The 26,363-nt window shown below is 32.8% G+C and overlaps 2 protein-coding genes across 7 annotated transcripts in view; one reads left to right on the top strand and one right to left on the bottom strand.

Moving 5' to 3' along the window:
• Positions 1-201: 201 nt before the first annotated feature.
• LOC110998101 lies at positions 202-6,569 on the top strand. Of its 3 annotated transcripts, none has more exons than XM_022266559.2 (10): positions 202-299; positions 717-785; positions 965-1,329; positions 2,327-2,410; positions 3,069-3,099; positions 3,543-3,708; positions 4,012-4,152; positions 4,585-4,732; positions 5,331-5,416; positions 6,340-6,569. In XM_022266559.2, the coding sequence occupies exons 2-10, from the start codon at positions 757-759 to the stop codon at positions 6,550-6,552; spliced, it is 1,263 nt and encodes a 420-aa protein (XP_022122251.2). In that variant the 5' UTR covers positions 202-299; positions 717-756; the 3' UTR covers positions 6,553-6,569. The 3 variants fall into 3 exon arrangements, with proteins under 3 accessions (XP_022122251.2, XP_022122252.2, XP_022122254.2); XM_022266560.2 differs by having other exon boundaries at positions 223-241; XM_022266562.2 differs by having other exon boundaries at positions 299-317.
• A 3,081-nt stretch (positions 6,570-9,650) lies between these two features.
• LOC110998061 (breast cancer anti-estrogen resistance protein 1) overlaps positions 9,651-26,363 on the bottom strand; it is a 75,738-nt gene continuing 59,025 nt past the window's right edge. For 3 of the 4 annotated variants that reach the window (XM_045631619.1, XM_045631620.1, XM_045631621.1), the window contains exons 2-9: positions 19,348-19,488; positions 18,383-18,517; positions 15,107-15,409; positions 14,559-14,745; positions 13,694-13,934; positions 13,072-13,240; positions 12,329-12,552; positions 9,651-12,085 (exon numbers count right to left, since the gene is read on the bottom strand). In XM_045631619.1, coding sequence (XP_045487575.1) covers positions 11,758-12,085; positions 12,329-12,552; positions 13,072-13,240; positions 13,694-13,934; positions 14,559-14,745; positions 15,107-15,409; positions 18,383-18,517; positions 19,348-19,488 — 1,728 coding nt within the window. In that variant the 3' untranslated portion in view covers positions 9,651-11,757. Of the gene's footprint in view, positions 12,086-12,328; positions 12,553-13,071; positions 13,241-13,693; positions 13,935-14,558; positions 14,746-15,106; positions 15,410-18,382; positions 18,518-19,347; positions 19,489-23,214; positions 23,343-26,363 lie in introns of those variants that run through there. The other variant, XM_022266491.2, reaches the window with a different exon arrangement.

Raw genomic sequence — 26,363 nt, 5'->3', positions numbered from 1 at the left:
AAATAAATTAAATGCAACTATTTGATCCTACATAAAAGAACAAGACTTCAAGTCATGTTAGTGAAACTGATGACTCTGCGTAGTGCGGACTAGAAATCTGTTTGTGATTTTGTTCGATTTCTCTATGATTTGCTTTGGTTTTTATTTCTTGTTTACCTATACTTGATCTGTGGTTTATAATACTGTCTGCTGTCAATAAACATTTTTGACAAAAATCTGTTTTTTATCAAGCTAGCACAATGTAAGTACACAAAACATAGTGTCAACTAATTGAAACTGCAAACATTAATAAATCGCAGGTAGAAGACATTGTAAATGTATTTATTATTTAATTACTAGTAGGCTGTATTTTAGGTGGCACACCGCATAATCCCTACCTTATCCGGCTACCGTCTTACATGTTACGCTGTAGATAACTGGGTCTCGAGTAAAAACACAAAAATCGATCATCCCAGTGGAACCGAAATTTACAATGCTAAAAAATTAAAATTAGTAAAATTTAATAGTAGTCTTTTAATGTAAAGTTGCTGTCTATTATAGAGGTGTTTGAATATCTACTTGTATATGTAAAACAGAAAGCACTTGCATCTATCTGCACACTCTAACTTTAATAAGTGCCATGTAAAATAGCCTCTGAGATAGAAAAGTTCATAATAACTTGTGCATGCTTGTTTGTTTATTGACTTTCTTTGACTTATAATTTTTATTTATTTCAGATTAATAGTATGAAAATTGAAACTATTTTGTATAAGTTAAATGAATATGGATTCTAATAAGAAAACTGCGTAAGTTAAATTAAGTTATTGAAAAAAAATACATTCCTCAATCCTCATCAGTTTTCCCTAATCCTCAGCATTAATAATAAAATTTGTTGAAATAGCTGTATATTTTGTTATTACATATATAGAAATGTTGTATCTCTTTATTTACATTTATTCTTACATTGCATTTTATCATGTTCCAGTCACTCTGACAGAAGTGCCAATTTTGATGATGCAGAGATTAAACTTTTGCTGGATCTAATTATAAGATTTAAATCTGTAATACTAAACCGCAGCACAAATGGAAGTACAAATTTGGCTAAAGAAAAAATATGGCGACAGTTAACAACACTATTTAATAAAGAAAAAATAAATGTGCATAGAAGTTCTGATCATTTGAAAACAAAGTGGTTCAATTTAAAAAGAGAAGCAAGGAGAATACATAATAATTCACCGAGTAAAATGAATGATGTACACAAACAAGTTATCCAGTTATCATATGAATCAGTCAATGACCCCAGTCTTCAAATAGAAATCTCAGAACAGGCAGAACAGGACATATATGAAGGTATGTGTTAACAATTTCAAAACCATGAACATTCTAGACATGATTTTGGTTATAATACCTGTGCCTAAACATCATATTTTCAAGAGACAGCTCAAGTATTGATTGTTGAGGTGTATATGTTGCGTGAAAAGAGATTAAGTTATAAGTATTTACTTAGATAAAAAGCAGTATGCTTTCATTGCAATCCTATGGTATGTGAACCGCACTTAGATGCTCAGTATGTTTTACTTAAAACCTAATTTACCTCATGTAATTACATTCCTATATAGGCCATTCAATATACAGTAAAAAAGTTTACAATGTCATTGTTTAGAAAAGCATGCCAGTTATATTGACCAAAATCAAAGCTCCTGGAATTCTATTTTATTATACAAACCACAACTGTTACTATCGGTTTTTCAACCAACAATCTCGTTATAACAGAAAAACACACAAAGTCTGTTTTAGTCTAAATTCAACCGGAATAATATATTGCATCAGTATACTTTAAATAATAAAATTGATAAAATGAAACCCACATCTCTTTACTTGATATATTGATATGATAAAAAAAATCTATTTTGCTTGCTTATTTAAGTACTTTAGTTAAATGGCGTCATTTAACTAGCGGCCTGAAAGATAAGTGTGCAAAAAATCCAATGGAGGAGTGATTTTCATTTACAATTCTCATTTTATTTTCACCTTCTTGCACTCTCCCAGGACAGACAGAAATCATTTAAGTCTTTTGTTTGTTTCCACGACGAAATCTCATAACAAAAAAAGGCAAGAGCCTCCATAGATACAGAATATTTTTCCCCCAATTTTTTAGATTGAGAAATGTATGTCTTGTACAAAATTTGAGACTTGCATCAATTTTTTTGGAAATATAAAATTTATTTGTGAGAAATTACTGTATAAAATATTTGTAAAGTTCGATACTTCGTTCGTAATAAGCAATATTAGATATATTTGTTTTACAATTTTATTTTATTATATTTAGTAAGATTTTTAATTAAAGTTCCAGACTTGGAAACCGAGGAGGTACTGAATGATAACACAGATGATAAATTATTGGATGATAACGTCAGCTCTTCTCAGTCTGGTAAGAATATCTTATAGCGTATAAGATTATTAAACGCGTTTGATTGTCACAATATATTTTAAAAAACTAGATTTCATTAAGATGTTTTACTACATTTATTGGTAATCATTTAAAAAAAATCAACATCCCTTGGTGCTATTAAGCGATCTCTTCAAGGACACATATTTATAATATTTTCGTATTGAATATAACATTACGAAATTTGGCTTAAGATCCATACTTTTATTCATCACAGTATTATTATAGGCACGTAAGTCTAGCGCTGGCCGATACGTGGAGGGGATTGCTGCGCATGTGTAGTGTGGTGCGAGGGCCGGAATGCGACTGGAGAGCCAATCGACGCTCTTCATTCCGCTAGGCCCCCTCAGGTACCTTATTTTTTACTTCTGCGCAATAACGGTCAGCGCTAGAGTTTCGTGCCGCTACTAATAACACCAAAGCATAATGCTTTTAATTTGTACAGTTAAAGATATTTAAATATAGCTCAGTCTTCTTTTCAATTTAGCGAGTCTTCTATGAAACCAAATATAAAAATATTTTATTAATTACCTGTTTTCTAAAAACCCAACACAGAATATATATATAGATGAAAAATTTTAATTCCGTAGATAAATATATTATAAAATTGTGTTATTTAACAATTTATTTTAACTTTCAGATATTGATGACGAACAACCGTTGAAGGATAGGTATTATTATATACTTTATTCAGTAAAATTATCTTAATAAGTATGGATTACATTTAAAAATAAATGAATTCCTTCGCTATTGTAGATCAGACACTTTGCCAACGTCCTTAGCCAACTTCAGTATACTTTTTTTTTAACGAGTGCTATTTATATTTACATGATTATAAATTACAATTTTATAGAAAATGTAAAATCGTCGTAAAACTTTAAAACCTGATATAAAGCCGAGTTTGAGTAGTATTTAATTTATTTGAGAAAAACGTCTGCTTATATAATAATCTCTTAGAAGGTTCAATATGATTATTACTAGACCCAATACCTTAATCCAGGCAAACCCTTGTAGACTTCTATGACACTTGTTGTTGATTAATAGAGTCACAAAACAAGTTTTTGCCCCTGGGATATGAACACATTATCCCACAATATAAGTTATTAATTTCAAGGGACCGCTGCTACAAGAAACGCAATGGAATTAGAAAGAAGTCGATGAATTTTTCAGCACAAGAGTGTAGTCTTCTTTTGAAATTGGTTAAAGAGGAGAAACATAATCTCTTTCTTGCGGGTATGTCAAAGGAGGCCATAAGAAAGAAGTATTTAGCTTGGGAGAGGGTGAGTACGGGTTTTTTTGCAAGTAAAAATTCACATCAGATTTGTATGCTCATTCTTACCAACATCATGATGAAATTACTTAAGTTAATCTTAAAAGAAACTATATTGTAGCGGGCTCCTACAATATCCGCTTAGTGCGATGAAGTACCCTGAAACGCGCTAACGAAGTGAAGAACTAAATGTCATTTTATGACGTAATTAGTCAATTGTCAAACAGTCACGTCATGTCGCGTCAAGTTATGTCTTATGTCAACTTGTGATTACAGACTCCAGTGATATTTTCAAGATTTATGTATTTTACAGGTAGCAAAAAGGTTTAATGCAATCAGTTGGAAAAAGAGGCCAGTTCAAGTATTAAAAACAAAACTTGAGAACATGAGGAGACTCAATCGACACAAAATTAGATTAAGTACATCCAACACAGAACACGAGGAAAAGGAACTGGTGAGTTTAACATTAACATTTTTTTATAAATATCACAAAAGTAATTTTACATAATTTTTTCTCTTTCTTAACTCTAGCAAAAATTGGTACGATCTTATCTGAAAGACCCTAATGGATAAAATAAAAAAATTATTTCCAATCCAGATTTTCGCAAATTTATATTGACAAATGTCAAAATTTGAACTGTCGAATTCAAAGATATTTTATAAAAGCGATCCGTCGATCGGTTATTGTAACGTATTGTATGAAAAAAGGATTGAACTTTCTTGTAGTATTGGTTAATCGTTAATCGAATTGTTTCGGAAAAACTAAGAGACGCTTAGTTGTAGAACGACGGATCTCGTGGTGATACGGATAGAATTTGAGAGCATAAATAAAAATAATATTTTAAGGGTAATATTTTATATAGAATAAATTGTTTTATTATTTTAGTCTGTGAAAAATGAGCCAAATGTAGAGTACAATATAGAGTGCAGTGAGTTCAGCCAATCCATGGATGAAGATAGAATAAATGAACCATCACCCATACCTAATGATATGGACCCGCTCAGATTTGTTCTCAACTCGGATTCTGGACTAGGTATTAACTGTGTATTTACATAAAGTTTTCAATGACACACTCAAATTTGACTAGACAATGATTAGTATCTTAAATATTTTTTTTATATTAAGTAAATATTTAAGTAATACATTTTGTAATAATTTAATAATTAAAATTACACCTTGAGTAGTCACTTCACGGACAGAATTCAAGTCTAAGTCGGTCTAAGATTTGATTACCGGCAAAATAAAAAAAAAAATGTTTTTGGTTTGGTAGAGCTGATGCTTTTCAAAACCAGTAAAAAGTTTAAATAATGTTAGATCCATGTTTTAATTCGTATCTCAAGCCACAATCTCGTATTGAGCGCTGTCAAATATGACACTTCAAACAAAAAAAAATGGTTTGATAGCTCTCGAAACAAGATTAAAGTTTAATAAACGTTCGGAATTTTTTAAAGGGAGATATGAAATAATTTAAGATTTTACTAGAAACTGGCATAAAGTTAAAGCTTGCCACAAAAAAAATTTTTTTTTTTATGGCATGAAACTTAACAGTTGATAGATGACAGCTCACAGCTGTCAGTGTTAAGTAGAACGCGGGAAAGTTGTATTTTAATATGTAAAATTACATTTTTTAGGGTCAACAAGTATTTGTTCTCAAAATGATACGGACCTAATTAAATTGAAGATGGATTTAATCAACTATCAACTAGAAACTGCGAAAGTAAGAATTTATACATACATAGTCCATATACCATATATTAGGTACCTACATATGAAATCGCTCTAGGCCACTGCTTCTCGACAACACTAGACCACACACTTCACCACAGACTGCTACCAAATTCCAGAGAAGATTCAATTAGAATATTTATTATATTTATTTATTTATTTATCCTTTATTGCCTTATACAAAAACACACATACTATAGAATATCTAAGACATCAACCTTTGCTTTTTTTTATAAAATTGCTTACTATTTTTTTCGATAATTTCTTTAAAAAAAAAAAACAAACAAAACTTAAAACTTTGTTGGGGCAGTCAGAAACTACCTTCAAAGATGTTACTTATTCCCGTCCGAATTGTTTTTTTAGTAAAAAGATCAATTAACTATCTATAAGATGGCAAAAGTGCATAGATAGCATTGGTACATACTTTGATTAATTAAATATATTCGATTTAATAAAGTCTACCTTTTGTCCTCCATGTGTACTCCATGCTTAATTTCAATTTCATATATTGTAAGGACCTAATTAATATAAAACATTTACCTTTCTTTTTGAAGTTATACTTCTTTTGGCGCGTAAATGATCAAAATACATGTTTAGAATGCGCGCGCACGCCGCGCCGCCACAAAAACCCGACACCCTGAAGTTAGCTATAATCAACATCTTAGTATTTTCTATTGTTAGTGTCGTTTTTTTCTACAAATATAGAATAAGGCGAACGATAAAATTTTTGAAAAGATTTTTATCTTGTTACGCCAAATAAGTATGACTAATACGTATAAAGTACACACACATTTAAAAAAATATATAAAATACCATATGTTTAGAAGCCAATACCGATCAGCCAGTATTATTATAGCTAAAAAAAGGTTTAATATCATTCTTATCTACCTAAATCCATACAATATGCTTTTCTAGCTGGAGAGACAGCGCGTAGAAGACGCTATAAGGGCAGATAAAGAAGAACAAGATTCTCGGGCGATTGAAAACTCGTTGCGCCTGCGCACAGCGAGGCTGAAAGCTTTAGCTGCTGAAAGGAAATTAAACGAAGATCATCAAAGTGCTTTAGGATACACAGAACAAGAAGTATTAGCCATGGAATATATAAAAATGTTTCCGAAAGTTACTTAATAAATCATTATTGCCTCTATTTGTATGTTTATGTTAAAAACCAAAAATGATATAACCACTCATATATTTCCAAAAGCCAGTGGCGCTACGACCTAGATCTGGGCCTCAGATTACTGTATCCGTTTTGTAATGATTTTTATAAGTATTTGAAATGTCTGGATTATGACCGACGGCTCCATACCCACTTTGTACAAGGCGACCATGCAATCCTATTTTCTTAAACACGTCACACCATATTTAAATTTGGCAATAAACACAAAAAAATATGTAAAATGGCGAGGAACCAAAAAGTTTTTAAAATAATATACGTGTCCAAAATTCAAAATAATTAAGAAGTGAAAAGAGAAAAGTTTTTATGTAACAGTATTTATGGCGCTACAAAGCTTGATCAAGTCTCAAAATTTTCTTATCATTTTATTGCAAGTAGTTTGTGCCTCATCGCACGCCAGTTTTCAAAAGGGCAACCTTCGCCTAATACTTAGAAACGAGACTAAGTGGGATGAATACTGTATGTCAACATTCATACGAGAGCAGCAAATCTACGAGACGTCTAGATGATATCTTTAATCTTTGTAGTTTCGTAGTGACACAGCATCTGATAATGATTTCGATTTGACATAACTTAAAAGTTAAAATATGGATATGAAAAGAAATTGAAATTTACGAAAGACCTAAATGAATCTAATAATATAATTAATGTAAAATTTATACGAAAAACTAGGCGGTATGGTCGAAAGACCTTATAGCCTGCGCCATGTACGAAATAAATAAAAAAAGTGACACAGCATCGTTTTTTTCAAAACACATGATTGTTGTCGATTTTCAGCTAAATCAATAACATTCACTCGTTCTCGTATTTCGTTCGTTCTCATTGTCAATACTTCATCGCATGACAATTAGTAGAGCGCCGTAAGGTTTATACCTCGGAATCCAGGGCCAGTCAATGAATCTTAATATAAACCTTGAAAATATGTTTTTAATAGTATATAGAAAAATGTTAAAAAAAAATTTTTTCGCGCTCTCAATTTTTTAAAAATTACTTAGGCCCTTACAGGATAGTACACGTTGTAACTTGCTAGACTTAATACGTAGCTGTTGTTTTCGTTCCGAAAAATATTTATTTCAGATTTTTGTTTATTAAAAATTAATGTTTATATTATTGTGCAGTGAGTGTGATAAACGTTAATTACTGAACATTACTGAGTTTTAAAAACTTTGAAAATAGTGGCATAAATTGTAAGTATTTGTTTTTCATTTATATTACATGCTTTTGAAAATAGTTATAAATATTTTGTAATAAATCGATGTTAAAAGTTAGAATATAATAGTAGAATTTAATAATATAAATCATATATGATATAAAAGTTAGTTATTAATATTACTTATACCTATTTGTTGTTGCAGCCGCGTGTCGCAATGGGTGAACCATCCAGTAGTGATAGTACAAGCAATGATTGCCTCATTTGTGATAAAGTCGGATCTAGTTCTGAATTAAGCTCTGAACTAGGAGATATTATAAAAGTCACTAGAGGCATATCATCATTAAAAGCTGCATCTGCGGAAAGAGGGGATGGACTTTCTCAGTATATAAATACTCGCGACTTTGTCTACGTGCATTCGGTATGCAGACAAAAATATATTAATAAAGGATGCATTAATTCTTATTTAAAAAAAAGAACACCACATCTGCATCTCCACCTAAAAAAAAAGCTTCGAACAGCTACTTCAATTGATTTTGATTGGAAAACTAGGTGCTTCTTTTGTGAAAAAGAAGCGGATGAAATGAAGGAAAGAAGGAAGTCCAAGTCGTCAAGACAACAAATCAGCTACGTCACTAGTACTGATTTCAAGAAAAGTATAGTAAGTTTGATATGTGAAGACAAAAGTGAATATTGGCGCAATATTCATAAAAGAATTGTAGGCGTGTCAGATTTAGTAGATATAGATGTTTTAGTTTTATTGACTGCTCTCTCACCAACAGACCGAGAAATTTATTTTCGAAAACCATCCAAAGGCAAAATACCGCAAAAAACGTACTCTTCCAAATGCTTAGAGAGAATATTACTAAGTGTAAAGAGCATATTCTGTTCTTACATGCATTCACTGGGTGTGACACGACATCAGCTTTTTTCCAACTTGGCAAAAACGTATTTGCAAAAAATTTTGAGAAGCGACCAGACTTGCAAAATGCTGCGACAGTCTTCAAAAATGAATGCGAAAATACTGATGACATTTTTAAGGCTGGTGTTACATGCACTCTTGCTTTATACGGTGCCCCCCAGAAAATAAAAGATCTTAATGCATTAATTAAGATATAACTCTTTTTTGAAAGCAACTGCTAAAATTACCTGCGTTAAACTGCCGTCATTACCACCCACTGCAGATAGCGCATTTGAACACTTTAAAAGAGTATTTTTGCAAGTTCAAACATGGCTTGGAAGAGAAATATTACCAGAAGAATGGGGCTGGAAATATGAATGCGGAATATTGACACCGCAAACAATGACGCAACGACCAGCTCCAGAATCTTTATTAAAAATTATTTTTTGCTCATGCAAAACAGGATGTGGAGCATCTTGTGGGTGCAGGAAAAGTGGATTAAACTGCACTGCAGCTTGCTTAGAATGCAATGGTGACAGCTGCACTAATCCTTCACCTACAATCTATATCAACGAGATCGACGACGACGACAATAATGTACAATGATGTAACAATGTGTATAGTTAATGATAAATTTTTTTTGTAACTTATGTTTTACGATAATCTAATAAATTAACATTAAAGTTACTCTGCACATATAATTTATTACAAATAAAATTAAATTTTTCGCTATAAACACTTTTTCCCCCTTCCGCCTCTCATTTTTCAGTAAATTGTTGTTAAAAAATTTTGTAAATCGAGATCGGTCCATTTTTTTTTTTTAACTTTTTTATTTGAGGTTTTAATAATGCAGTCTCATACTTGATATACAGATTCATTGACTGGCCCTGGGTTCCGAGGTTTGACCATTTTTATGCCTTACGGCACTCTACTAAATGTACATATTTAGGCGCGAAATGTATGTAAGGATAGGGATAAGGTGAAATAAAACGTCAAAGTAAATACGAAATTCTGTATATTTAACTTGATTGCGTTTTACAAGATGATTAAATTATAATACAATCGGTAAAATTATTTAATATGCATTTTGTACAATTTCATCTAAACCTAACTAAAATACAACATCTAGGAAATATATTACACATAGCTAATATACAACATGATTTTTACACTGATATATACCTACGTTTATTCATCAAATGCCGGTATCACTTTTAGCTTGATGCGTTTTAATAGCTCATAGCGTACAATGAAACTCAGATTTGCGTAACCATTGTGTCAATCCTAAATATTAACTAATTTATTGAATACTTTTGGGAAATGCAGACCAATGACATATATACTTTAATATCAGTTCGTAAATTGACAGAAATCGGTTTTAGGATCTTGATACTATGCGTTTTAATTAACTAGGCGAGCAAAATACCTATGTATATGATTTGTTTATATGGCAGAATTTTTTAATAGCGATAATTATACGATAAGGAATATAAACGACCACGTCTGTCACCATGGTAGTGCTGCGTTGTCAAATGATACCCCCCTTAAAACTGTTAAAAAAACAGATATACTAAGTGATTTAAATCTGACACCTGGATGTGCCTGTGCCCGCCTTCTAGATTTTCTTCGTTATCTTAGTGGTATTGTTTTTTTTTTAAGCTTAAAAACGCACGACCTTAATTCATAAATTTTGTATTGATACGAACATTAATTCCTATCAATACGAAATACGAGGAAAATGTACTTTTATGCTCGCCAACTCCCTATATATTTTATATATATTTTCCGCTGAATAATTTCGTCAGTTTTTGAGGACACCTAGATTTTAGTACGAAAATTCGCGAATATTTCCTCATATAACCAAAACCTTGTCAAGTTACCAATTTCGAACCAATTACGTACCGAACAATTAGTAATATGTGTCGCAATCCCATTAAACGTGAGTAAACCAATTTTTAGAATTCAATTTACGCACGTTTACGGACCAGAAACAAATCACTTGCAATATATCTTACATTTCTGCAATAATTAATTAAACTGAGTAATACTGAGCCCCTTCAAAGTACGCTACTTCTATTTTAATGAGAACGCTGTAAAATGGTCTAAATTGTCTACAAATCCTAATTATTGTACCTATACGGTGGTATAAAATTGAAATTTGGGTCTAATCTTAATTTCTTATAAAATGGCAGTGACGCGATATTAATCTAACATTGAACATATTGAGCACATTTCTATTGAATTTTCTAGACTTGGCCGTGACAAAAGGAACATAATTCAAATCACATTTATTAAGTCGAAATACACAGAAATCAATCTAATATAAACCGTTTTATATTTTTGTGAACCCTATATATTCGAATAGTACATTTATGAAGCCATTTTTCCTCGATAGAAACATTCACTGTGCAACTACGAGTACAATTTGTACGCTTTATACTGGACGGATAACTCAACTCAAGCAAATGAGCATCCAGCTATGACTGTTTTATCGAAAATTAATGGCAATACATTACACCGCATTCGCATGAAATTCTTTGGTTTATTGGAAGAGGAAGCCAGCTCCTCAGTGCCTAGCACGAATTACAAAACAATTTAAGTACAGTCAAGTCCGCTTCGGTAGTGTTATTACGAAATCTAGCTAACCACATAGTATGACACTTCTTCCTTGTATCTCCACCCTTTTGTGTGTCCATTTAAGCTTTTAAAGCGCCATACATATAGAAAAAATAACTATTACGAAAAAAACATATATGATATAACAATATGATATACCATCATCATTTTAAAACTTGAATAGAAATACATTATTTTAACTATAGTCGGTATAGCACTTGTCGAGCGATTATTTTTGTAATATGAAGAGGTTCTGATGCTAGATAAAGCCTTGAGGCATTCTGTGGCTGTATTTATGAACTTTATCCAACTATATATATATGGAATGATCACATTTGTACTAAGTTGTACTTCGTTTTAGACAAAAGCGCTCATACTATAATAACCTTTAATTCGTAAGCAATCGCGTAATAACCATACCGTTCTAAATTCTATGTCATATTGTCGCTTGAATTCCACAAATCAAATCCTAAGCTAAGCTATAGAGCTTTAAAGAACTGGGAGAGAGGGCGATCCCAAATGTGGGGCAATGGGTGTAATTGGGGTCAGGGGCGTAAGGGGGGTCGTCGTGGCAGAAGGGGGGACTGTGGTAGCGGGGGTGTCCTGGGGGGGCTCAGCGGCTCTCACCAAGGTCCTGCGAAGGTCTTGAGCGCGGGAAGCAAGATGCCTGGCAGCTTCCGCCATCTCTGCTACGGCGTTTGCGCATGGAAACTGTTGTGCTGCGGATTTGGTTTTTGCGACTGTTGCAGCTAGCGCATCGGAAAGCGCGTCTGAACATCGCAGCATCTTCGCTTTTAGGCCTGCGTGCTGGGCGCTCCTAAGAGATTGAATTAGAATTATTATTTCCATACAGACAAAGCATTTCATATTTTCATTAAATACAATATCTGGGATGAACTTATATATGAGAGTTTAATAGTCATTCAATCTGAAATCTAAAAAAATATTCTTACTGAAATTCATATCACAGGCCATACTTGACAGTTTATAATACATTGACAATTCATAAAAGTACCTATTTAATCTTCAACGAAAATTCTATCAATCGTTAAATGCTTACCTATGCACAGTATCGCCAACATGCACTATCCTATGCGCGCTAAGCACCACAAACTTGCCGTGTGCCAAAAAGACATCTGGAGGTTGTCCCATCTCTATGGTTCTGAGGAATGCTTCGACGGCCGTAGACAAATGAGCGCCGTACGTTGCGGTCTGCGCCGCGTAAAAAGCAGCCAACTGACGATCGTCTGGAGGCAGACGAGTGGCAGCTGCAACCGCGCTCACCTTGAAGGTTAAGAAAATATTACTTATGTAAAATAGTTTAAAGAAAAATATTCAAGAGTTCTTTGTTAAAACATAGTTGTACCAATATTTATGGTATTTATAGTAAGAATCTAGAGGCGCTACAATCTCAGATCTTTCTTGGATTTTTTAAGGTAAAAAATTTATAATTATAAGGATTATATATATTATATATATGTAGGTGTGTAGCCCCCTACACACCTACATATATATAAGTGTGTGTCACCTCTAAGTGATTTTCGCTGTTAGACTTGCGTCAAAGTCGATTATTTTAAAAATCTATTCGTCACATCTCTAATAACAAATAGACAATCAGAAAATTGATGGTTTGTTTACATATTTCAATACATTACACAATTTTTTTTAATACTTAGTTGCAACATGATTTCTAAGTCGTTACCAGTTATTTTTGTAATAACAATCTTTAACCCAATTACCTTGGGCATCACAGTAACAATACAACAATCGAATAGCCATATATATACATTTTGTTAAATTTACCTCGCCAGCATGGTCTGCATCCCGCACTAATGCGTCAAACGAAGCGCGTAATTTGTCAGGGAGTGCCGCCCGTATTTCTGCGTTCCGTCGTCCCGCCGCCGATCGCGACTCGAGACGCACGTAGTCATATTCCTCCGTCCATTCGTGTTCTGGGACTGTTGCTGACCGTCTGAAAATTAATAATATCATTTTTATAAACAAGGATCGGAAAGGATTATCTGCAATATATTGAAATAGTTTTGCTTCGAGAGTTTGTGCCGAAAGAGAACTGGTATGGTTCGTCGTTTTCTTCAGTCAAAGACTGAATTTTAATTTATTCATATTAAGTGAGTGAGTACTGTCAAACTACATTCTTTATCAGCACAGACTATGTAACGCGCGTAGCACATTATTAAGAGATGATGAGATTATTTAAAACAATTAAATTCAAATTGAATTGTTTTAAATAATTAAGGAAACATTAGTGTAAGAGCAGTATTAACTATACATCTGAATTATGTGCAGGAGATGGTAAAATTATTTTGGTCTGTGTAAATATTGTAAGTTAAAGTTTTAAAAATGGCATTATAAGATTTTTTGAGAGATATACAAGTTATAATTGGTTATTAGTTTTGTAACTAACCTGAACAACAGCGAAGCATTTCCATGAATAAAAGACGCTGCACGCCTTACATCCTCAGTTAAAGACCTGGCGCACGCCACGAGCTGATCCAACGCATCCTGGGTCCCATCTGTAGGCTCTCGGTCCCTTTCTAGCCTCTCTGGGGCCCAGTCACCTGCATCCAGGGCGCTGGTGGCCTCATGCGTAATGCGTTCAGCGTCCTTCAGCGCTTTGACTAGAGGCCGTAATTTCACTGCGATACCTGAGAAAAAAATATTGCTATACTAAAAACAAAAATGTTGATATACAATATTAATAAGATAACATTCTTATGAATTTCAGAGTTCTTTATTAATTTAGAAAAAACAATCTTGTCTGGTCAGGTGACACTACACAAAAAAGAACCAATAGCATAAAAAAATATCTAGGCACTAACTAATAGTAGAACTTTTGTCAGTTCACTCAACATCGTAGTATTTTCTATTGTGGTACTTATTACTATAAAAATAAACTTCTCTCTATTCACGTACCCGTGACATTAAATCATGCGTTACAAATTGGTGTAATGAACAGTCAGAAAGGGACGCGAATTGAGTTACTCAAGGGTTCTGCTAAAAATTTCGGTTGTCTAACGCTCTTAATAATAAGTATAAATACTTAGAATAATATTTACGCGACCATGTTAAAAACTATTGTCAAATTAATGCGTATTTAAATTATTTTTATAGTAAATTTTAGTTATAGTAGTCAGTTTAAGCAAACACTTAAAAGATATTTAAATATATCTGTCGTTTGCAGCAAATCACCCATGTTTGGGGCTCCTGTGCGTAGATTGTTTGCATGGTTACCTATGGGCGCTTTACGAGTTACTAAAAGTGTTAAGTACCTTTGTCTTGTGCATCGTGTGCATTGGCCAATGTAGCGTCAGCAAACACAGCTAGGTCGTGTAACGCGGCGCGTAACCTTGCGCCTGCAACGCGTACGTCTAGAACGCGGGGTCGCAATGCGCCTCGCCGTCGCCATCCAGGGGACACGTATGAAAGAAGTCGAGATACTGCTGCTGATGCTTCTTCCTGAAATAGAGATTCTTTCGATTAAGATAATAAATGCTTGGCACACTTTTTAGGTTTCCCTGTTTTGATTAACAAAAAAAAAAGTATCTTTATTTGACCCAAAAACAAATACTACATTACATATATAACAATATTCATTGTGGTCAACCTTATATATAATATACATCTATGAGCACTAGCGTTTAAACTAGGCCTAGCCTGTACCTTAAACGCTAGTTTCTTCCAGTGTCATCAAGAAATTGGTCATTTAACCAAATGGAGGTGGAATCAAATTGAAATTGTTGTAGTTAGTTAGATAGATTGGAAGGATACTGAACATAACTTCTGCAATCTTATTCATATCTTACAACTTTGTACTCACTTGTAATCTTTCAAGTGCCTCCAGCGCTGCATCACATGGTAGAGGTAACGCTCGCGACCGCGGCACATCATATGTGCTTGAAGCGGACGCTGCTGAATGGGCCGAACTTCCCGAATTTGCTGAAGCGCTAGACGTTGCTGAGGTAAGCGATCCGGTGCCGCTGCAAGCGGAGTCAGCGCTGGCGGGCCGCGGCGCTCTTGGTGCATCGTACCAGTCAGCGGTTGGCCTTGGACAGTCGTATGTGCCTAGGCGTTGGACTGGCATGGGCGCGCGAGGTACGTCGTAGTGTGAACATTCTTCGATCTAGAAAAGTTGTAAGAAAGTTAGTCACCTCTTCCAGGCGAGAGTGCGTTTGACAAAAGTTGTTTTAGTAGGTATGATGAATACTAAGAAGGTATGAATAATACAATATTATTAGAAAAACAAAAGAAATTACAAGATCATTACTATCATCACCATATAGACCAGTGTCGATAATTTTTGAAACCAAAAAAAATTACAGTAGGATGAAACCCATTAGAAATGCAGGGGAATATGATCAAAATGAAAGGAAAAATAAATTACGGTCGATCCGAGTTCGGGAAGTGGGAGGGGGGTGACTTTTAAGGGGGAAAAATTGTTTATCTTGATTTCCGGCGAAACTACCAGTCCTATGGAAAAAAGTTAAATGGCAAAGTTGTAGGTCATAAAAAGATCTACAACTTTGGTATTTACAATTTTTTCACATAACCTCAAAATTTAGGTGAAAAATTCAAAAAACCAAGTTTTTGGTTTTTTATTTATATCTTTTTTAAAAAGTTTTTTTTTTTCTACGAAATTTGGTGAAAACTTACCTTATTATGTCCCAAATATACTGTAATTTATTTGATTAAAAATATTTATTTTTTCGCCTCATTTTAACTTAATATCAAAAAAGCAGCCTAATTTTCAATCGAAAATTCTGACGTCAAAATTTCAGCTTTTTTCAAAAAGTTTAGGGGCTTTTTGTTCGTTGAAATATCTACTTTCTGATGGTGTAAAAAAAATATACATTACTATAGGAAATATTATTAGAAAAAGCAAAAAATTGAAAAAACCTAAAATTCGAAAATTTTCTTTTAATTACGTACAATTTTGAGGTATTTATTAAAATTTACACTTTAATTACTCAAAAAACGTAAGATTTCATGCTTCATTGATAAACGAAAAAATTGCAAATTAAAATATACTTCTATAATTAACAAACAAATAAGTTAATAAAGTTAATATTTAATAAGACATCTACAATATTTTGAATAAGTTGTAGAATCTTCTGTAAATAATATTTGTAGATGCCTATTTATTGCTGTTTTAAGATAATTTATATACCTGAGTGACCTTCGGTGAATTTAAGCCCAGTGTAAGTTATTTCATTGAGAAGTGGGGATGGACCTAGGAGGGTCTGGGCCTTACTGCTACCTGCTATTTCGTAGCAGCTGTAAAAACCGTTAGCCAGTATTCGAGATACAGAGTAGTGTACAACATCGTTTTTAAAAATACACCTGCAGGCTGAGTTATTCTAAGTGATTTGTGAGAAATTTACTTTATTCAAAGAAAAAATCAAAATTCACCGAAGGTCACTCAGGTATATAAATTATCTTAAAACAGCAATAAATAGGCATCTACAAATATTATTTACAGAAGATTCTACAACTTATTCAAAATATTGTAGATGTCTTATTAAATATTAACTTTATTAACTTATTTGTTTGTTAATTATAGAAGTATATTTTAATTTGCAATTTTTTCGTTTATCAATGAAGCATGAAATCTTACGTTTTTTGAGTAATTAAAGTGTAAATTTTAATAAATACCTCAAAATTGTACGTAATTAAAAGAAAATTTTCGAATTTTAGGTTTTTTCAATTTTTTGCTTTTTCTAATAATATTTCCTATAGTAATGTATATTTTTTTTACACCATCAGAAAGTAGATATTTCAACGAACAAAAAGCCCCTAAACTTTTTGAAAAAAGCTGAAATTTTGACGTCAGAATTTTCGATTGAAAATTAGGCTGCTTTTTTGATATTAAGTTAAAATGAGGCGAAAAAATAAATATTTTTAATCAAATAAATTACAGTATATTTGGGACATAATAAGGTAAGTTTTCACCAAATTTCGTAGAAAAAAAAAAACTTTTTAAAAAAGATATAAATAAAAAACCAAAAACTTGGTTTTTTGAATTTTTCACCTAAATTTTGAGGTTATGTGAAAAAATTGTAAATACCAAAGTTGTAGATCTTTTTATGACCTACAACTTTGCCATTTAACTTTTTTCCATAGGACTGGTAGTTTCGCCGGAAATCAAGATAAACAATTTTTCCCCCTTAAAAGTCACCCCCCTCCCACTTCCCGAACTCGGATCGACCGTAATTTATTTTTCCTTTCATTTTGATCATATTCCCCTGCATTTCTAATGGGTTTCATCCTACTGTAATTTTTTTTCATTTTTTACTATTTTTGAAGGCTTCGGCACTGGTCTAATAGTGCTTTAAGTATAAAAAAATGCGTGCGTTCAAAGTAGGTAGACATGTCAGAAGTGAAACTTCTTTTTAAATTATAATTATATTCTTTTTAATTATAATTATACATATTTATGTACACTATCATTAGCTCGTATACAGTGTCTAAACAGTGTATACATAAATATGTAACTACTAAACGAATACATCAGCCAATAGAGAGTATTTTTCTCGATCTCCCTTTCTCACTCTCTCTCAATCGGTCTCAATCGCTCTCTCCCTTTTTTTCGGCAAAACGCTGCGCATCTTCGTGTCGTTTCCTATTAAGGTAAAAATTTACCTTCATGCGCCTTAAGAACTTTGACTTTAATAACTAATTGCATGTACTCTTTCTATTTTACAAAATTAATTAATCCAGGAACGGTGACTGAATATAGTAAAAAACCAACATGAGATCTTTGTTTACAAAACGTTTCATTCAGTAATTCAAGAAATACTGTTTTCTTCTTACGTTTCAGTGATTTGTAATAACTTGTTTACTATGATGCCATTGAAGCGACCAGTGATCACGTCAATATAGATTCGGGATTCATTTATCGAATAGGAAGTATTTCAAATTTTGTATGAAAGTAAAATATTGGTATTAATGTTTTGTTTAACTTAGTACATAAACATATTTTTGATTTTGAAGAAATAAAGTGTGCCTAGAGATGATGAATGAAAAAATTATAACTCAAACAATACAGAAATGATCTCTTACTAATAAAATTTTAAGCCAAATATTGTTATGTACTTACTTTTGTAAAGGCTGGTGACTGTGTGGGCAAAGGTTGGTGGGCGACAGGTGCAGGCGTGCGCGTCCGTCGTCTTTGTGTGCTGCTTCCATCGAACACCCCGGCTACTATACGCAGGCGATTTCCCGGACATATGCCCTGGAAAAGAGAATTACACTAAATCAATTGATTTTTGTAGTAGCTTCACCAATTTAACGCTGGATTTTGACTAAAAATCAGTGCTGCTAGCGGAAATCAGTCATTCGTAAGCGATTGTGTAATATGAATAATTTAAACCGGTGACGAGAAAAAAGTATTTTTATCAGGACAGAATAGATTTTTTTTGTTCTTCATAGACATCAGTTTCAGAGTTTACGGGACGTCAGTAACATAAGTTTAAACATATATCTTAATTAGCTAAATTAAAATATCTACGACTATTCATCAAAACGTAAAAATTCGATTCGTGATTTGAAAGCCAATACACAGCTCTCATGAAGGATTTACGAGCACTTCCAGAATACTCGCTTCTGCGAAAAGTACTATGGCAAAAGAGCTTTTAAAATAAATGCGTAATTAATACCGGCTCCTTATGTAATTTCCTTTTCATGTTTCTCTTACATTAAAATTAAATGCAATTAAATTTCCCTTATTTACTTAGCATGTAATGAAAATAAATATACTGTCTCTACATGCAGTGATAAATTAAATCCTGTATGAGGCTTTGACTTGGTAACTCTCTAGTAATAATTTATATGTTTCATTTTGTGATTTTACTATTCAATATTATAATTCATTAAGGTTGTAACTAGATGTATGTGTGCATGTCTATTATTCATAAAAACATATACACAGTAAACAGACGTGTTGTATATGAATATTTAATTTTTCGAAAATAATGCTTTTGTTCTCAACATCGTTCAACAGTCTTAGATATTGAAACTGGTTCCTAAGCAAGCAGTTCAAAGAAAACGTTTCTGGAGGTATACCTGTCTGCCCCTGAGCGAGCAGAGCCACCAGCCATCGCTGCCACCCGTGTTCTGCTCCAGCACGGTGAGCAGGTCTCCTCGTCTGAACGCCAGTTCGTCAGGTGACTCTGCTATGTTGTCGTACAACGCTCGCGCCATACACTGCAACAACAAGGGACATTTTAACCATACTTCAAAGTTTAATAGATTTTAATTGACTGCCTTTTGGTCAAGTAGTTTATATGTTCGATATAGGAAGGCTCAATGAACGGATTTTGAAGAAATATCTATAAGGGAGTTTTAGTGTAAATCTTCATGTTTTAAATTAAAGGTTTTGTTTAGAAACAGATATCATTTATTTTACGACTGTCATCCCGCGGTCGTAGGTTCGATTCCCGTTGTGTACCAATCGATTTTCTTTGTATGACCGTATTTAAATTTGTTCGAACGATAAAGGAAAACATCGTGAGGAAACTGGCTTCTCTTAGACCAAAAAAGTCACCAAACCTTAGACCAAAAAAGACAGCGTGTGTCAGGTACAGGAGGCTAATCACCTGCCTGCCTGACAAATTGTCATAAAACAAGTACAGAAAACTGAGGTTTAGACTTAAAAAGGTTGACAACTGACTTTACTTAAAATAACCAACCTATCAAAACTTCAGACATGCATGAGTTCCGCCCAATTTGACAGCAATTAGTGGGCCTCATAGATGTCTTTCAACTCTAACAAATATTATCCAAAAGGGTGCAACAATGTTCAATGTTAACAAGAAGACCATTAATCGTATATTCCCGTTTAACTCCATAAATGAATCGAATCGCAAACCGTTATTTGTTAACTCAATTGGCGGATAACTAAGTAGTGGACATATCCTGTTTGTCTTGCGAAGGGATACTATATCAGAAGACTATGTTATATTGTGTGACAAAAAAACATCCTTGCGAACGGTATTTTTCCATTATTTTTCTTGTTTTTAATCCTTCATGGGAGTATTTGAAAGCACAATTATAGTTTCTGTAGTCATGGCTTCTATTATAACTGTCGAAATTTACAATTTTATATGGAAAAATAAAATATTATGAATTGTTTCCTTTTATTTATCTATATTATTATAAATAATTTTCAATATTGCAAAAAACATCTAAATAAGTCACGGGCTCTTGGAACACAGTTTTACATTAAAACCCTGCGATATGTGTAAGTTAAAGGCCGGCAACGCACTCGTTGTTGAGTAGAGTGTCCATGAGCATTGAGCGGCGGTATCACATCGGGTGAGCCTCCTACCAGTTTGCCCCTGTTCTATAAAAAAAATAGTTATGTAACATGTTTTTGACAATTACGAAAAATTTATTATTACGAATAGCAAAAATACTCCTAATTGCATATTTTTATGGCTAAGAATTAATATTTGTTATAATTTTCCCGGTAATATACACATTTGTAAAGATAACAATTGAGAAAGGCATATGTGATACGACGTTAATATATTCCGACTTTTATTAAAGAGACAATGCCAGAAAACACGGAATATCACTTACACTACATTTCATTCACATCATAAAAATCCTCACGAACACATATAAATCTAGATACACGTAAATTCCGTCTGAGTGCATCTAGTACGTTGCGATCAAGTATATTCCCGAAGCTTACCGATGGTTAAGCAATCACTTAACCGGCAACTGGGTTTATAGGTCCGGGAACGTTAAAGTAAAAACATCGTTATTTTATTTACTGCCGTAAAATGTGTGGATAAAATCGCACGTGAGCTAATGAAATTAGTAATAAAAATATGACGAAATTGTAATGGCGTATGGGCTTTCGAATTATGGATTAATAAACCAGTGGCGCTTACGTTCTTTATCAATTTTGATTGATTCATTTTATTTACAGGCCGTATTAGTTTTGTAACGACAACAATTTCGCGTTTTCGCGCACTTTGACACAAAAACTGATGCATAGAGATTTTTACGCACAATCAAGGGTCTAGATAGAATAGTCCTACATTATTCAAGTTATTTTTTAATTAAATTCGTATTCTAACATTAGTAAAAGCTAGCTTTAACTCTTGACTTTTGTGATAACATAATAAGTCTTACTGAGAGAGATATATTAAGTGTAATATAGTCTTGGAAAATTAGTCAATCATGAAATCCAAGCTGAAAGTACTATAAACATTCTAATAACACTGTCACATTGTTTGATAAATTCTCATGAAAGAATTGTAGCGACTACTTTTCATTAACCTATTTTTTAAAGCAAAACTTTCTTATGATTGTCCTTGTTCAACAAAGGAACTAATTGGTGTAGTTTTAACATAATTTATGCAGAGTGCTTGCGGAAGATTAGAACGGCTGGAATAATTTATAATAATAGTTTCTGCTTAGACCGAGAAATGTTTATCGATTACATAGTTCAGATTTATGGGTGTATCCGCACCATTTGAGCACAGTATCTGTCTGTAGAACTTCCTCTGTAGAGCTTATAAAAGCTGGATGAGCTTTAATATATATAGAATATTTAATACTGTATAATATAACTTTATTTGTCACAACATTATCTAAATTATTAAACAATATTTAATACTTAAATTGACTGAACAAAGTTTTTGTAGTAACACCAACAAATTAATTACGCACGTCAACATAACAGTTCTACGTAATGAACGAAATGTTTAGTTATTAGAAAAATACGGGTAAAATAAAACTACCCGCAATTTAAAAACAAAACACTTGAGAAATTTAGCATACGTGCCTGGAAGGTGGGCTTCCTACATAAATCATACAGCTAAAACTGACTTATTTTTGATGTCAGTTAAAACCCGTGCTTTATTTGCGAATAAAAACAAACTAATTGTACTGCATACGTCAAGTTGTTCAAAACTGTTCAATTTAAAACCGAAATTAATTTAGTCTAAATTTTTCTTTAACTTTTGCTCAAAAACTGAAATGACATTGGGCTGGCCATGTAGCAAGAATGTCTAGCAGAAAGTGGACCAAACGAGTTACCCAATGGAACGGCCTACCAGGCAAGAGGCGGAACTTAGACCGCTGGGAAGATGATCTGAAAAGATCAGCTGGCAAAAACGGTCACTCCATAAGCACAGGACTGACAAAATTGGGCATCTTTGGGTGAAGCCTCTACACCAACCGGGGTTCCTCTTAATTCATAAATAAATAATATATATATTAGATATTACTTTGTTACTGTAATAGAACTACTACTAACTATTGTAAAACAGGTAATAAAAAGGCTTATTATTATTATTAAATAAATTGAATTTGAAACAACGCGTCCCAAATCTTGCGATAACGATGTATTGCATTTTGCAAGCGTGGGCGATACATTGGGGCAGGCCATGTCCGCTTCCCCAACGCAATCGATTATGCAATAGATACGAATGGCTATCAAAATTGCATGGAGGATGTACTACGACGAATCTCACTAAGTTGAAACATTTAATAACTCAGTAAAAAAAAGTTAAGTAAGTAAGTTAAGTCATAAAGTAAGAAATTAATTTGTTTGTGTGGCTGGAAAAATTTAGAGGCGCCTTTATAGTTCTGTGCCTCAGATCTCTCTATCTGTTTCATAATCATTTGTTAATCTCATAGGCTCAGATCAGCCTTCTGTGACTGATGTTGTCCGAGTCTAAGACATGCCTAATATGCACACAAAATTTCATGAGAATCAGTCATGCCGTTTCGGAGGAGTTTCACTACAAACACCGCGACACGAAAATTGTCTAGTTGTGTGATTTCCGTGTTACAATACAGTTAAGGAAAAAATTGAAAGTTGAAAAAAATCATAAATATATTTATGTATTATGAAACTTTAAAGTATTTTTTTAATCAAAATTCTTCTTTTCTTTTTTTTAATAAATAACTTACCCATTTCTTCGAAGGATTCCTGTTTAGGCCTGTCTTACAATGGCAAGCGCATGACTTCCTCCGAAAACTCTTAATTAAATTAATAAACTTAGCACTATAAACCATTTGGATCAACACATGCGTTCCGTTCAAATAACCGCAAAACACTAACTCAAAACAACTAAATTATGGTAAGGGGAATAATTTTCAAGATGATTCAGGCGTAAGATCAATGACGTCATTAATATTAATAAACATTAATATGTTTGGAGGTTAATTATCTAGTGTTACGTGTGATTCGACATGTTGCTTATTAAAATCATGGTGTAATTAAAATTATGATATGCGATATTTCGTCACAGTTAAAACTATAATACCAAATTATTTTTCTAGTATTTTAACTCTTCCATGTGGTTACATACTTTTTTCGATTGTTATGAATTTATAGACAATTAAAACCATTATTATATAAGCCATTATTTTATATGTTTCAGTAGTAATTTTAATTAATATCATATTCTATATGATCCCGGCGAAATAATGATTATTATGGACAAATGTCTTGCCGTAATAAATTAGTTTTGTTACAGACAGACTGTCCCACGCTCCATTGGGGACAATCCAGGAGTACCATCTTTAACACTTGTATTAATAAAAACTAATTTAGTCCACTTTTATAGTTTACCAAAAGCACTTTTCTATCTCTTTTTATTGAAGCATAAATATAATTTAAGGTAGGTCAACAAAAATTTGCTTTTAAATTCCGAACCGATTGAGTTTTTATGAATACTTACAAAGATAATTTCCAAGCACTTTGTAGTCTATATCTTAATATAGTCTATATCTATAATCTATACCACACAGTTCTATAGTCGTTCGGCGACCTCAACGTAGATATCAAGGTATGACAAGGATGCTGCGAGACGGATTCTCATGAATCACGTCGCTAACGTTCGTGGAAACCTACTTACGGTAACACTATCTCACACATGAGGTCATTGCCTCATTTAGATAGCAAAACTTATGAATGGAAGTTAGGTCTAAGGTTACGTGGCAGTTGCAGGAATAAACGATATTTTAGTATCACATTAAAATTGTATTTAGTAATAAATTATACTTCGCTAAGAGCCATAAGTTGATAAGGTATTTGCGAACCAATTCAACTTAAGGGCTTTTAAAAAAAGAGCGTACCAATTCTTCAAAAGGCCGGCAACGCACTTGCAAGCCTTCTATTTTATATATAAATCTGTGTTGCACGCTTTTAATTATTTTTGGCATTAGATTTTTTTAGGTTTTTACGAGTTCATGAAGGAATCCATGCTTGACTTAAAACGAATTAGGAGAAGAAAGACATTGATTTTTATTAGATTTCAAATGCAGTCCATACTCCATTACTACTTCCGACAGCAGGTTCTCCCGCTTTAGATGATTTTTCGGCAAATAGTGATTTACATACACACACTAACCGAAATCGCAAGACGTATGTGTGACGTAATCATTCAATAAGTGTATCCATTTTCGTTTTAAATGCTTCGTTGGGTCAAATATCACAAAAAACACTACAAGGTAGTTTTCAAATTATAAGGATTTACAAAAATAATCTCCATAGTCCGATTCCGAGTTTCTAAGCTTAACTGGGTCATCTAGGTACTTAACATAGTTTCCTTGTGTTTAAATACTTCCACAGGTTAAACAATACCTGCAAAGTTTAGTGTTTAGCGGAAATCTTTGTTAGAACTGCAGTTCTTTGTTTTGAATTGTACTGCAAATCGGCAATCGAAAAACTATTCAAGTGAATTCTACTTTAGTCATGTTTGTTATTTAAGACTTATAAATGCAAATTAATGCGATATTAAATAAATACTTCTAAAATAAATTTTGATTGTTTTATATTCAATTTTATTAAAAAATATGCTATTAAAACTCATTTATATGTAAATACAAAAAATAGAGGACACCGATCAGCAACATGGGTAGATGGAATAAAAGTGGTGAGGATGAGAGACGAGTGGAAGAATTTAAGGTGGACTTGACTCCGTGACATGGACAATATAATTCTGATTATGTAGTATTCGAATACGCGCTATTTTTATTTTATTAATATTATATGTTTTTAAAAATATAGGCGTATATATTATAGGTTTAATAATATTAATTTTTAGATTTACTTCCTATTTATTTATTTAATATTAAATATTCTCCAATAATTAAATCTTTGTAACTACACACAATGGAACATAATAATAAAAAAACATATAATGTATGGCGCCATTATTAAAAAGCTACGAGTAGGGTAACAATCAATTCTCGAAAATAAACCACAAAGCATTCTGCGAAGGTTCATCGCACTTCCCTATTTGGTCGGCTTGACATTGTCTACAATGCCATATACCGAGAAAGATTTGTTAATACTATAAATGTTAAAACCTTGTTAAGTTTCAGGAAAATTAATATAGCCATAATAAACTGTACAATCTAGAGTAGATATAGATGTAGATAGAAAAACATAAACAACATTTTATGCTCTTCCGGTAAAAATGTTGATGTTCGAACAAAAGTAACTCTTATCTATGTATCTAATTCTTTTCTCTGTCGGCTACACTCGATCTAGTGTTTATGATGACTACAGACTAGGTTGACTATTGCAAACAGCATATATTATAGTATATAAGGTAGATGCCACACTCTTTAATAGACTTCAGTCTATGAAACCCCCCCCCATCCCGGTAGACAATTCTTTAATGATGTATATTCTGCAATAGGCTTTAGTGCAATCATGGGCAGTCTGCGGCTGATGCTCATTAAAAAGGGGTTTAAAATTACTACTGTGTACTGGCGTCTCTTCTAAATGGGGAACTTCTAGTAGTAAAGTACCTACTAGAAGTAACCTAGTTAGATGAAATAAATCCATTTCTGTTTTCCGTATGTAAAATAAATTGTATAGAAATTTCATAATATAATATGAAATACAAATGAACAATATTGAAAATATATATTATTATATGTATATTTCATTCCTATTTTAACCATTAGGTAACCATTATCCTAGAATGAATGAATAAATCAAGTAAACAAGCTTTTAGTAAAACCACAATTACTTTGTGTGTTTGTTTTGTTTGTGGTTTTATTGATGCGTATGATACATTTAAATATATGAAGTTAAAAACAAG

The sequence above is a fragment of the Pieris rapae genome, chromosome 16 (genome assembly GCF_905147795.1).
Source record: "Pieris rapae chromosome 16, ilPieRapa1.1, whole genome shotgun sequence".
In the NCBI taxonomy this organism is placed as follows: Eukaryota; Metazoa; Arthropoda; class Insecta; order Lepidoptera; family Pieridae; genus Pieris; species Pieris rapae.
Note: the sequence above shows the minus strand (reverse complement) of the source record. Positions and strands in the feature narration are given on the sequence as shown.